The sequence below is a fragment of the Pseudoliparis swirei genome, chromosome 11 (assembly GCF_029220125.1).
Source record: "Pseudoliparis swirei isolate HS2019 ecotype Mariana Trench chromosome 11, NWPU_hadal_v1, whole genome shotgun sequence".
Classification (NCBI taxonomy): Eukaryota; Metazoa; Chordata; class Actinopteri; order Perciformes; family Liparidae; genus Pseudoliparis; species Pseudoliparis swirei.
This window is the reverse complement of record NC_079398.1, coordinates 23,714,226-23,726,218: the sequence shown is the minus strand read 5'-3', so window position 1 is coordinate 23,726,218 and position 11,993 is coordinate 23,714,226. Positions and strand designations below refer to the sequence as shown.

At 45.2% G+C, this 11,993-nt stretch overlaps 1 protein-coding gene across 1 annotated transcript; it reads right to left on the bottom strand.

The window, feature by feature from the left end:
- Nucleotides 1–4,430: 4,430 nt before the first annotated feature.
- LOC130201153 (gastrula zinc finger protein XlCGF26.1-like) lies at nucleotides 4,431–9,631 on the bottom strand. The gene has a single exon (XM_056425881.1). The coding sequence runs from the start codon at nucleotides 9,302–9,304 to the stop codon at nucleotides 7,619–7,621; it is 1,686 nt and encodes a 561-aa protein (XP_056281856.1). The 5' UTR covers nucleotides 9,305–9,631; the 3' UTR covers nucleotides 4,431–7,618.
- Between the last annotated feature and the right edge of the window lie 2,362 nt (nucleotides 9,632–11,993).

The window sequence follows — 11,993 nt, the reverse complement described above, 5'->3', positions numbered from 1 at the left end:
CAAACGTTCTCTCCGTCATTTCCTGTCATGTGACATCATTCAGACTGCGAATCGTTAACATGGCGTTGAACTCCAATCACAAGAAAATCAGAACCGATGAGGCCCGAACAGAACGACTCCAAGATAATGTAGAACACATCATACCTTCAACTGAGTAACACCATGCCAATGAGACATTATGAGCAAATCAGCAAAACATGAAAAGCCTCATAAACGATTGTTCAAACGAGAAATCCTAACTTTGTATTTAAAGTTTAAACCCACTGGTTTCTTTAACATTTCAGTCCAGTCGAAGGCTTGTTGCAATGCTGCTGCACTGATGCTCCAGAACATCTGAACGGAAACTCTGAACTTCCAGAAGAAATAATAGAAAACGTTACAGAACATAAGCATGAAGCACTGAGATGACATCAGCTGTGTGCTTACAACTTCTCCTTCATCTTGTTCTTCTTTTCCTTCTTCTTCTTCTTCCTGTTTCCTCCTCCTTTTTCTTGTTCTCCTACGACTTCTCCTTCATCTTCTTCTTCCTCCTCCTTTTTCTTCTTCTCCTCAGCACTGACGTGTTCGGGCTGACAGTCTGTGGGGGATGTTTCTCAGCAGCTTCAGGAAAAACTACCCCAAAATGTGACATTTACAACATGACATACTCGGGTATTACTCGGGTATTACTCGGGCAATACTCGGGCATTACTCGGGCATTACTCGGGTATTTCCCTGACACAACATTATGGATCTGTACCCTGGCATGCAACTAGATGGTTATGTCTTACATCTAGTGAGCTCCTTCACTTATTTACTAGGGCTGTGAAACGATTAAACATTTTAATCGGGTTAATCACAGGTTTTTGTGGATTAATCATGATTAATCACATATTACCGATATTCTCGGTATATTTTGTGAGAACATAGAGATTTATGACAAGAGACGGATATATACATTTATACATTATTCTATACAATGGTGCTGCAACTCAGCAGTTATTTAGCAGTTTTCTTCCATATGGAACATTAATACATCTTCATCCTAAACAGAATGTTTAACCCTCCTGTTACCTTTCGGGTCAATTTGACCCCATTCAATGTTTAATGTCGGTGTTCTTTGGGGTCAATTTGACCCCAGGCTGTTTTTCACTGTGTCAAACATATAAGAAATATCAACTTTTTTATTTATTTAAAGGGCTATTTAGGTAGTCAACAAACAAACATAAAGTACCTCACACTTAAACTTGAGAAGCAATATTAATTCTAATAATTTTCTGGAGGTTTTAATTGCTGGGGTCAAATTGACCCCGAGGGTAAAATATGTTAGTAAATGTAAAGGTGACAGGAGGGTTAAACAGAACATTTTTCTCTTGTTTGTCAACCATTAACTCCACCATGATACAATCTAAAGGCCTCTAGTCTTCCTCTAGCAGCTGCTGAGGCAAACTGACTGTGGGTTTTCTTCATGAACTGGGCCGTGATGAAAGGGACGGCGGGGACACCGCTGCAAAGCTGAAACCTCACCGGCCTGGACACGGGGACAGATTGACAAGTGACTTTTCTTTTGCTCGGTCCCGATGCGCGCACGGAGCTCTGTGGCGCGCGAGACGGAGATCGATAAGTGTTAACGCAATGCGTAGAGACAGAAATGACATGCTGCTGTGGAGATACGATCAACAACAGACGTTTAGTTTAATAAAAGAACAAAGACGTGCTCTAGAGAACATGTCAGGGGGCGGGCCAATCTTTTAATGTCATGCGATCTACCGACACTACGCCGCGATCGACTGGCAGGTCGCGATCGACGTGTTGAGACCCTGATCTACAGGAAGTAAAAGTCGTAACAAGGTTTCCGTAGGTGAACCTGCGGAAGGATCATTACCGATGAACAGACCGTCTGCATGAGAGCGGACAGAGTTCAGATTGAAGTGGTGTATTGGAAGCTCATTTTGCAAGTGACTTTTTTTTCGTCCCGACGACCAACAACAGACGGATTGGAAGCTCATTCTGCGCATGCGTTAAATGCGTAAAAAAAAAAACTAGTTAAACCTGTAATTGAATTAACGCGTTATTTTTCACAGCACTAATATATATATATATATAGATATGTGTATGTATATATACATATCAGTGGCAGCTGGTGACATTTGGGGGGGGGGGGGGGGGCGCAGTTGGGCGACGCGGTTTAAATAGCACTCAGCAATGAGAAGAAAAGAGGTTTTGAGTAGAATATTGTAAAAAACAAAGCTTTATTTCAAGAACACAAAGTGCTCAACACTGTCCAATAACAACTATCAACAAACTGTAACTTTGGGCATGAGAGGTTCAGAGCAGAATTCTTTAAAGCCCCATTATGTAGTTTTTCCCTTTTAGCGCCCCCTTCAGTTTTTGAGGTATTTAACGTTTACTTCAGTGTCGTAAATACCCAGTTACGATAGATACAGCCTCGCATACACTTGTATTGAGTTGGGATCATGTGTTGTCCTGTATTACAATTATAATTATTATTATTGTTATTATTTGTACGTGTTACGGGTTGTAAAAGCTGACGAGGGGGAGGTGACGCAAGTTTTTGTTGTTGTTTGGAGCGCGCTATCTTGTGAGCGGACTCAGAACGGCAGCAATCCGGCGACTGTTTCTATTTTGGATTTATACCAACGGGCGGGATCACTAATACGAAGACTGCGCAGGAACACTGTGAACTGGCCCAGCACCTACCGGACTAGGGTGAAGTAGCGCGGGGAGTGAACGCGGCGCCTCGCCAGTTTCCGCCTGGTCGGTCAGCTGTTTGCCGGCTTTTGGGGGGAGGGGGGGGCGTGCAGTCATTTACTTTTGTTTTGGGGGACTGCAAAGACTTTGGGACTGTCGGGATCCGGGGATTATACTTCGTTTTGAGTGGGTTTGATTGTTTGTAGTGTGTTCATTTTGGGGGCTTCAGATGCATTGAATTTGATTTAATATAATAACATTTGGGTTTCCGCATATCGACTGTGTTTTTCTTTTACGACCATTTGAGCAGAGAGTTAACACCAAAACACGCAGATCCGCCCATTCCCTTTTTTTTTGCGTATTGTACCTTTTCCCCTTGATTGAGTTGCTAAGGGCGAATTGTTACAACATAACCAAAAGAATGACAACATTTAGTTTAGATGAAATACCGATCGCGTTTTCAGCCTATATACATTGTTTTCTAAATGTTTGAATGTGGAGTACGTGTGATCGAATACAATATTGTTGACAACACCAAAAAGCTACATAAAAAAGCTACCCTTATACTGTAGCTGCGAGCGTGGAGTGGCACTATATGACATTGCGTAATCACTGCCAGAAAGCAGGTCGAAGTTCATCCGCCCCGGATCGGGCGGCTCCAGAATCCTACATAGCGGAGTTATTTCCCCACAGACCCCCGATGGCAATGGCGGAGACGCAAATCACCATATTAAAGGTCATTGTAGCGGCACAATTTTTTTCAAGCTGTTATTTTAAGGTACAATTGTTACATAATGTTACTTTAAGGAACATTGAGTTGGGTTTCAGAGGTTTAAAGAATAAAAGAGTTTCACCCTCACATGAAAGAGGTTCAGAGCAGAATAGTCAGAAAGAGATGCAGCACATGTTACATTGGGTGTTTGACAGAGTAGCCCCACTATGTGTAAAGAAAAGTAGTCCTCCTCTCTTTAAAGTTGGCAAACTTCTCAATAACTCTCTGGTTAAAGTCAATCATGTCTGTGACGAGCCTGTTTCCATTATTCTTGAGGGAATGTGTCTGTTTTTCGTAAACTTCTTCGTTGTGTTTTCGATGCCAATTTGGTCTCCTTCTGCTGCTCTGCTAGACTCTTCAAACACGGTTAGCTTCATGCTGTTAGCTAGATAACTGCGGCAAGATTTGTGCTTCTTACACTTGTCTGAAGCTCTTTAGATCCCTCACCCCGTTGTAGTCCAGAGAGTTTCAGTCCCAGGACTTTGGAACAACAGAAAGGGGAAACTAAACAGCGCATTACTGACTGAGCCTCCAGCTAACCAGCTCCGGTTAGCAAGTTTAGCAACCTGCTCGCGTAGCTCCGTGGAGCTCTCTGGGCTGAGGGAATGATACCGGTCTCTGATTGGCCGAATAGTCCAGTCACGTGAAATAAGAAACGATGTCATTGGCCAGGGCGCAAATTTTTGCGCCCCAAGATTCACGTTTCATCCGCCAATGAGAAGACCAATCAGATGTCTTCTTCGAGTCTAATATTAATGAGATGCCAAGTCATAATTATGAGATACTATATATTATGAGATACTATCTTTCGGTGTTCAGACCAAAAGCGTCTCAACGTACAGACGTGTGTGGTTGCGATAAACATTTTTCTCCTGGCGGCGCGTTTTCGGCACTGCGAATTTTTCATCTTTGGGTTATATAATTTAACCAATTCATAACCTGCAAGTAACCACATAGATATGCTTAATATTTGTTGATTTCATTTAATTATCATAATCTGGATGTAACAGAGTGGAAATCATACCAGTGAAAAATACATTTCATAAATGAAGAACATTCATTTCACATGGAAATTATAAATGTAACTTTCTTAAGCAACCATTTAAACATTAATCATGAACACACATATTTAGTTTGAAAAGAAAAAGCAGCAGCTGCAGCTTGGTTACATACTGGGACAAATATGGAAGAACAACATTGAACTGAAGTCATTTTGGTGGAAACAGTGGCTGAACTTTCCAAATGTTTGTGAGCCACCAAGAAAACAACAACAGATGACTTGAACAGCTGTGACAATACTAGTGAATCAAAGGGAGAACGTTCGCAAAAGGTCAACTATTCACGTCTTAAAACAAAGGATTCCCTAAATCTCAAAGAGAGATCAGTAGAGGATGATGTTGAAGAAGAAAGGAGGAAGGAGACAATTAACCACAATTATTTCCTCAATTTAGTCATTCTTCAGTTATGGAACACAATGTCGGTTCCTCTTTAATGTGGGGGGCTCTCGGTCCTCTGGAGAATAATAAAATGCATTAATACGTCTTATGAATCTCATATTAAACTCTTTATTATTCAAGAGGTTTATCAATGAGAAAGCAGTGAATTAGTTGTGAATGAGAGAAGCATGACCTCTAAATAAAAAGCTGGCGCTGTCATTAATAGTACTTTTATTCATGAAGAACAATATAATAAAGCCTTGGACTGCAGAAGAGGAGGAACCAGTCCTCCCATCAGGGACGTTCCAGTGAAGCAAACGCAGCCTGAAGCTGGAGAGCAGAAGATCTGAGCAAGAAAACTAAATCAATAAGTAAAATGTACCTCTGAGAAGTAGTACAGTAAAAACTACTATGTACCTCTGAGGTGTAGTAGAGTAACATATCCAATATTTACCTCTAGGGTGTAGTACAGTGTGGTGGAAAATGTATCATTAATCTTTCTTCTAAATGGAACTGTGTTACTGAACTCCGAGCAGAGCTCAGTTCATCTTGCGAGGGACAATAACAGATTTTATTATGGTATGGCAGAGTGCTTTGTTGTTTTTCTCTCTATCACCTCGTAGGTAGAACACCAACTGGGAAAGCAGACAGAACACTGCTCCCATGGATGCCGTGGGAAGGAGGAAGAAGCAAGAAAGGGAGGGGGGATGGAGGGCATACACTTCATCAATAATTATGACTGCATAAGACTATGTTGGGGCTGCCAGAACATCGGAGTGCTTTCAGGCCTCTGGATGTTTTGACTCCCAGTGTCACCCAGTCCCGTTGTTTGCTCCAGTCTGAGACCGCATGTCCCTTTGCAACCCCACCTTTCCTCTCTCTGTATGTTTGCCTTGTGAATTATAGCTTCAGTGCATCCTTACAGACTCAGAGTGACTCTCACGCTGCTCCTTGTCTGCGCAGAGAACAAAAGAGCCTAAAGAAAAGTTCTGGTATGATGATATTCACGAGTTCAGCTAAAAATGACATACGAAATTTGACCAGATAAGGATAAATTTGTCGTCACACGTCAACCTAAAATAGCAACAGCTAGCTAATAGCCACCAGTTCCAATGACACATATGACTTCACACTTGATGTTACCACTTCATTTTATATAATGATATGCGGCCTGTATAAGTAAAAAAAAATCTCTATGCAGGAAAAACCCTGCCCTCATGTAGACTGAAGACTTTCCTCTTGATGGTCTGATAGTTATACCTAAACCAGGTTCACCTGGTCCGGACCTAGAGATGCCGCTATAGGCTGATAGGCTGCTGGGGGACGCTTAGGATACACTGAGCACCTCTCTCCTCTCTCCTTATGGATGCTTAGGATACACGGAGCACCTCTCTCCTCTTTTCTCTCTCCTTATGAATGCATTTTCATCTCTCTATCACACATGATTAACTCTGCTTCCTCCCCGGAGTCTTTGTGACTTCACGTCTCATAGGGTTCATTGGACCTGGCTGGGTCTGATGCCATGGCGCTGTTGAGACTCCGCCCACAAGCAATAATGGTGTGTGGGTCAGTTAGTTAGAAAAGAAGAAACAGAATAAGAAAGCACTCTAAACAAGGCAGATCCTCACCACAGCAGTAATGTACAGTAACTGTAATTGTATCACACAAAAGCCGCGTCACTGGACCGATAACTGATGAAATACAGTCTGCTGACATATTCTTGGTGGAGGATCTCAACTCAACAAAGCTCAGCAGACTGGATCGCTATGACAGCAGCTACAAGCACAACAGGAAGACTCAGGGGTTCATAAAATACCCGATGACAACTAACAGGGCAGGTAAAGCTAAACAAAACAAACACGGTGACTTCTCTGCTTAGATAATATTCTCTTAGTGGAGATGGCTTCGTAGTGGTTAGGGCTCGAACACACCAGACGCACCTCTCAAAAACGCATCGCCCGCAAAACCATTGACCTATGGTACGGCGCGGGTTTCTTGTGTTTTTCAGGCGCGCTTAAAAGTTGAAATATTCTCAACTTTAAGCACGAGGCGCGGAGGCGCACAGCTCATCAATGTCACACTCGGCCAATACAGCCAATCAAATCAAGCAGGAGGCTTTCCTTCATGTTTTCCCGAGGAGAACCTCAAATTATATATTATATTAGCGGTATTTAATTACGAAGATCTTTATAATTCTAAATCTAAACACGACTCAAACTAACTTCTGCTCGGTCGGAAGTGCAACTGAAAGCTTCGCCATCGAGACACAACTCATGGAATAGATGGTGGTGTTTGCCGTACTCTTTCCTTTCTTTTTTCTTAAATATATTGAACCCAAAATCAATGGTTGGTTACGCATGCAGGTCCGCTCCACAGGCGCACTGCGCTGTTTTGCCCGGCAGGTTTTTGACAAGGCGTTTTTTGGTGCGGCTGCGCTTTTTAGAGTCGCGTCGGGTGTGTTCGAGCCCTAAGTGGATAGAGTCCTCCCGGTTGGAAGTGAGTCACTGCCCCAAACGAGGGAGGTCTAGTTTCTCAAGGTCTTGTTGATAAGTGAGGGAGTGGAATAAATGTGAACTTTACCAAAACCAGACCAACTAAAATGAGTTCTCTCTTGTGTGAGTTAACATGTGTCTCTTTAAATGACCACTCCATGCAAAAGATGTTTTACAGACTGAGCAGCTGAAAGGTTTCTCTCCTGTGTGAGTTAACATGTGACTCTTTAAATGACCCTTCTCTGTAAAAGATGTTTTACAGACTGAACAGCTGAAAGTTTCTCTCCTGTGTGAGTTAACATGTGACTCTTTAAATGACTGCTCCGTGCAAAAGATGTTTTACAGACCGAGCAGCTGAACGGTTTCTCTCCTGTGTGAGTTAACATGTGTCTCTTCAAAGTTCCTCTCTCTGTAAAAGATCTTTGACAGGCTGAGCAGCTGAAAAGTTTCTCTCCTGCGTGAGTTAACATGTGACTCTTCAAAGGTCCTCTCTCTGTAAAAGATGTTTTACAGACTGAGCAGCTGAACGGTTTCTCTCCTGTGTGAGTTAACATGTGACTCCTCAAAGTTCTCCTCCGTGTAAAAGATGTTTTACAGAGTGAGCAGCTGAACAGTTTCTCTCCTGTGTGAGTTAACATGTGACTCTTCAAAGTTCCTCTCTCTGTAAAAGATCTTTGACAGACTGAGCAGCTGAAAGGTTTCTCTCCTGTGTGAGTTAACATGTGTCTCTTTAAACTTCCTCCCTGTGTAAAAGATCTTTTACAGACTGAGCAGCTGAACGGTTTCTCTCCTGTGTGAGTTAACATGTGACTCCTCAAAGTTCTCCTCCGTGAAAAAGATGTTTCACAGAGTGAGCAGCTGAAAGGTTTCTCTCCTGTGTGAGTTAACATGTGACTCTTCAAAGTTCCTCTCTCTGTAAAAGATGTTTCACAGAGTGAGCAGCTGAAAGGTTTCTCTCCTGTGTGAGTTAACATGTGACTGCTCAAAGTTCTCCTCCGTGTAAAAGATGTTTTACAGAGTGAGCAGCTGAATGGTTTCGCTCCTGTGTGAGTTAACATGTGTCTCTTTAAACTTCCTCTCTGTGTAAAAGATCTTTTACAGACTGAGCAGCTGAACGGTTTCTCTCCTGTGTGAGTTAACATGTGACTTCTCAAAGTTCTCCTCCGTGTAAAAGATGTTTCACAGAGTGAGCAGCTGAACGGTTTCTCTCCTGTGTGAGTTAACATGTGACTTCTCAAAGTTCTCCTCCGTGTAAAAGATGTTTCACAGAGTGAGCAGCTGAAAGGTTTCTCTCCTGTGTGAGTTAACATGTGTTTCTCAAAATCTCCTTTGAGGTGAAATCTTTTCCCACATTTAGAGCAGCTTAATGGTTTCTCACTAGAACTACATTTTGAATCACCGACATAAACTTCATCATTATTCAGAGAGTTTAAGCCTGATTGAGGTTCTCTGGTCTTCTTCCAATCAACAGAGTCATCAGTATCTGGTTCTGAAGAGTCTCCAGTTTTTTCGTCAGGATCCGGAGGTCTATCTGGATCTGCGTTCCTGGCTGGTTCTGGTCCTCCACAATCATCTCCATCAGCTTCTATTTTCATCTGTTCAGTTTGTCTTTGATGAAGCTGAGAGGACTGACCTTCCTCTTCAGCTTCACTCTTCACAGGAGTTAATGAGAACATGAGACCAGCCTCCTCCAGCCCTTGAAGCTGCTCTCCCTCCTGAGTGGTCAAGAGTTCCTCCTGTTCCTCTTTAATGTGGGGGGGCTCCAAGTTCTCTTGTTCCTCTTTAACTAGCGGGGGCTCTGGATGGACCTGGTCCAGACTGGAGATCCAGACCTGGTGCTCAGAAAGAACCTCTTCTTTAACCACCAACAGCTGCTGGACGTCTGTGGAAAATAGTAACATACATTTATACATCTTATGAATCTCATATTAAACTGTTAAAGCCCCACTATGAAACTTTTGGAGCTTGAAAAAAATGGTGCCGCTACAATGACTTTTAAAATGCCGATTTGCGTCTCCGCTATTGCCATCGGGGGTCTGTGGGGAAATAACTCCGCTATGTAAGATTCTGGAGCCGCCCGGTACATCCGGCGGATGTACTCGACCTGCTTTCTGGCAGTGATTACGCAATGTCATAAAGTGCCACTCCACGCTCGCAGCTCCAGTATAAGGGTAGCTTTTTGGTGTTGTCAACAATATTGTATTCGATCACACGTACTCCACATTTGCAGTCCCCCAAAACAAAAGGAAATGACTGCACGCACGCGCCCACCCCCACCACCCCCCAAAAAAGCCGGCAAACGGCAAACAGCTGATCGACCAGGCAGAGACGTGGCGAGGCGCCGCGTTCAATCCCCGTGCTCCTTCACCCTAGTCCGGTCGGTGCTGGGCCAGTTCAGTGTTCCTGCGCAGTCTTCTATTAGTGATCACGCCCGTTGGTATGAATCCAAAATAGAAACAGTCGCCGGATTGTTGCCGTTCTGAGTCCGCTCAACAAGTCCGCCGTCGGTCAGCGCGCTCCAAACAAAAAAACCCTCGCGTCACCTCCCCCCTCGTCACCTTTTATAACCCGTGACACATACAAATAATAATAATATTATAATACAGGACAACACATGATCCCAACTCAATACAAGTGTATGCGAGGCTGCATCTATCATCACTGGGTATTTACGACACTGAAATCGATATCTAAATACCTAAAAACCTGAAGGGGGCGCCAAAAGTGAAAAACTACATAGTGGGGCTTTTATTGTTCAAGAGGTTTATCACTGACAAATCTGTGAATTAGTTGTGTATGAGAGAAGCATGACCTCTAAATAAAAAGAACAACATTACATGTCATGTAGCAGACACTTTTATCCAAATCCATCCATCCATTCTCATCCGCTTATTCCGGGGTCGGGTCGCGGTGGCAGCAGAGCCAGCAGGTTAACCCAGACTCCCCTCTCGCCCGCAATACTTTCCAGCTCATTCTGGGGGATCCCGAGGCGCTCCCAGGCCAGCCGGGAGATGTAATCTCTCCAGCGTGTCCTGGGTCTTCACCGGGGTCTCCTCCCAGTAGGACGTGCCTGGAAAACCACTCACGGGAGGCGTCCAGGAGGCATCCGAATCAGATGCCCGAACCACCTCAGCTGACTCCTTTCGATGCGAAGGAGTAGCGGCTCGATTCCAAGCTCCCTCCTGATGTCCGAGCTCCTTACCCTATCTCTAAGGCTGAGCCCGGCCACCCTGCGGAGGAAACTCATTTCGGCCGCTTGTATTCATGACTCGTTCTTTCGGTCACTACCCAAAGTTCGTGACCATAGGTGAGGATTGGAACGTAGACTGACCAGTAAATTGAGAGCTTCGCCTTTCGGCTCAGCTCTCTCTTCACCAAGACAGACCGGTCCAGCGCCTGTTTTACTGCTGGAGCTGCACCGATCCGCCTGTCGATCTCCCGCTCCATCTTACCCTCACTCGTGAACAAGACCCCGAGATACTTGAATTCCTTCGCTTGGGGCAGGCACTCTGTCCCCACCTGGAGGGAGCAATCCGCCGGTTTCCGGCAGAGCACCATGCTAACAGGACCACATCATCTGCAAACAGAAGAGAGGCGATCCCAAGACCCCCAAACCTGACCTGCTCCACCCCCAGGCTGCGCTTAGATATCCTGTCCATGAAAATCACAAACAGGACCGGTGATAAAGGGCAGCACTGGCGGAGACCAACACCCACCGGGAACATGTCTGACTTACTGCCGAGGATGCGAACACAGCTCCTACTGCAGGCGTACAGAGACCGGATAGCCCGTAGCAACGGGTCCGGAACCCCATACCCCGGCAGCACCCCCCACAACAATTCCCGAGGGACCCGGTCGAAAGCCTTCTCCAAGTCTACAAAACACATGAAGACTGGTTGGGCAAACTCCCAGGACCCCTCGAGGACCCTTGCGAGGGTGAAGAGCTGGTCCACAGTTCCACGACCGGGACGGAATCCGCACTGCTCGTCTTGAATCCGAGGTTCACCAGCGGTCGGAGCCTCCTTTCCAGTACCCTGGCATAAACTTTCCCAGGAGGCTGAGAAGTGTGATTCCACGATAGTTCGAGCACACCTCCGTCCCCTTTTGAAAATGGGAACCACCACCCGGTCTGTCAGTCCATGGGCACTGTTTCCGAGCCCCATGCAACATTAAAAAGGCGTGTCAGCAAAGACAGCCCAACAATGTCCAGCGCCTGCAGCAACTCAGGGCGGATCTCATCCACCCCGGCGCCTGGCCACGAAGGAGCTATTTAACAACCTTAGCGGCCTCTGCCAGGGATATTGGTGCACCCCCCAAGTCTACAGGCACTGCCTCTAGAGGGATATGTTGGCCGGGTTTAGGAGTTCCTTAAAGTGCTCTTTCCATCCCCCAACGATGTCCCCTGTCCGGGTCAGCAGCTCCACCCCCCCTGCTGAGAACTGCCTGGGGTAGGCCTTGCTTGTCACTCCTGAGCCGTCAGATGGTTTGCCAGAACCTCCTTGAGGCCGACCGAAGTCCTTCTCCATGGCCTCCCGAACTCCTCCCATGCCCGAGTTTTTGCTTCCGCGACCACCGCAGCTGCAGCCCTTCTGGCCTGCCGGT

Excerpts from the sequence above, each read along its gene's own strand:
- LOC130201153 (XM_056425881.1), bottom strand. The coding sequence starts at position 9,304 with ATGTATAAATGTATGTTACTATTTTCCACAGACGTCCAGCAGCTGTTG.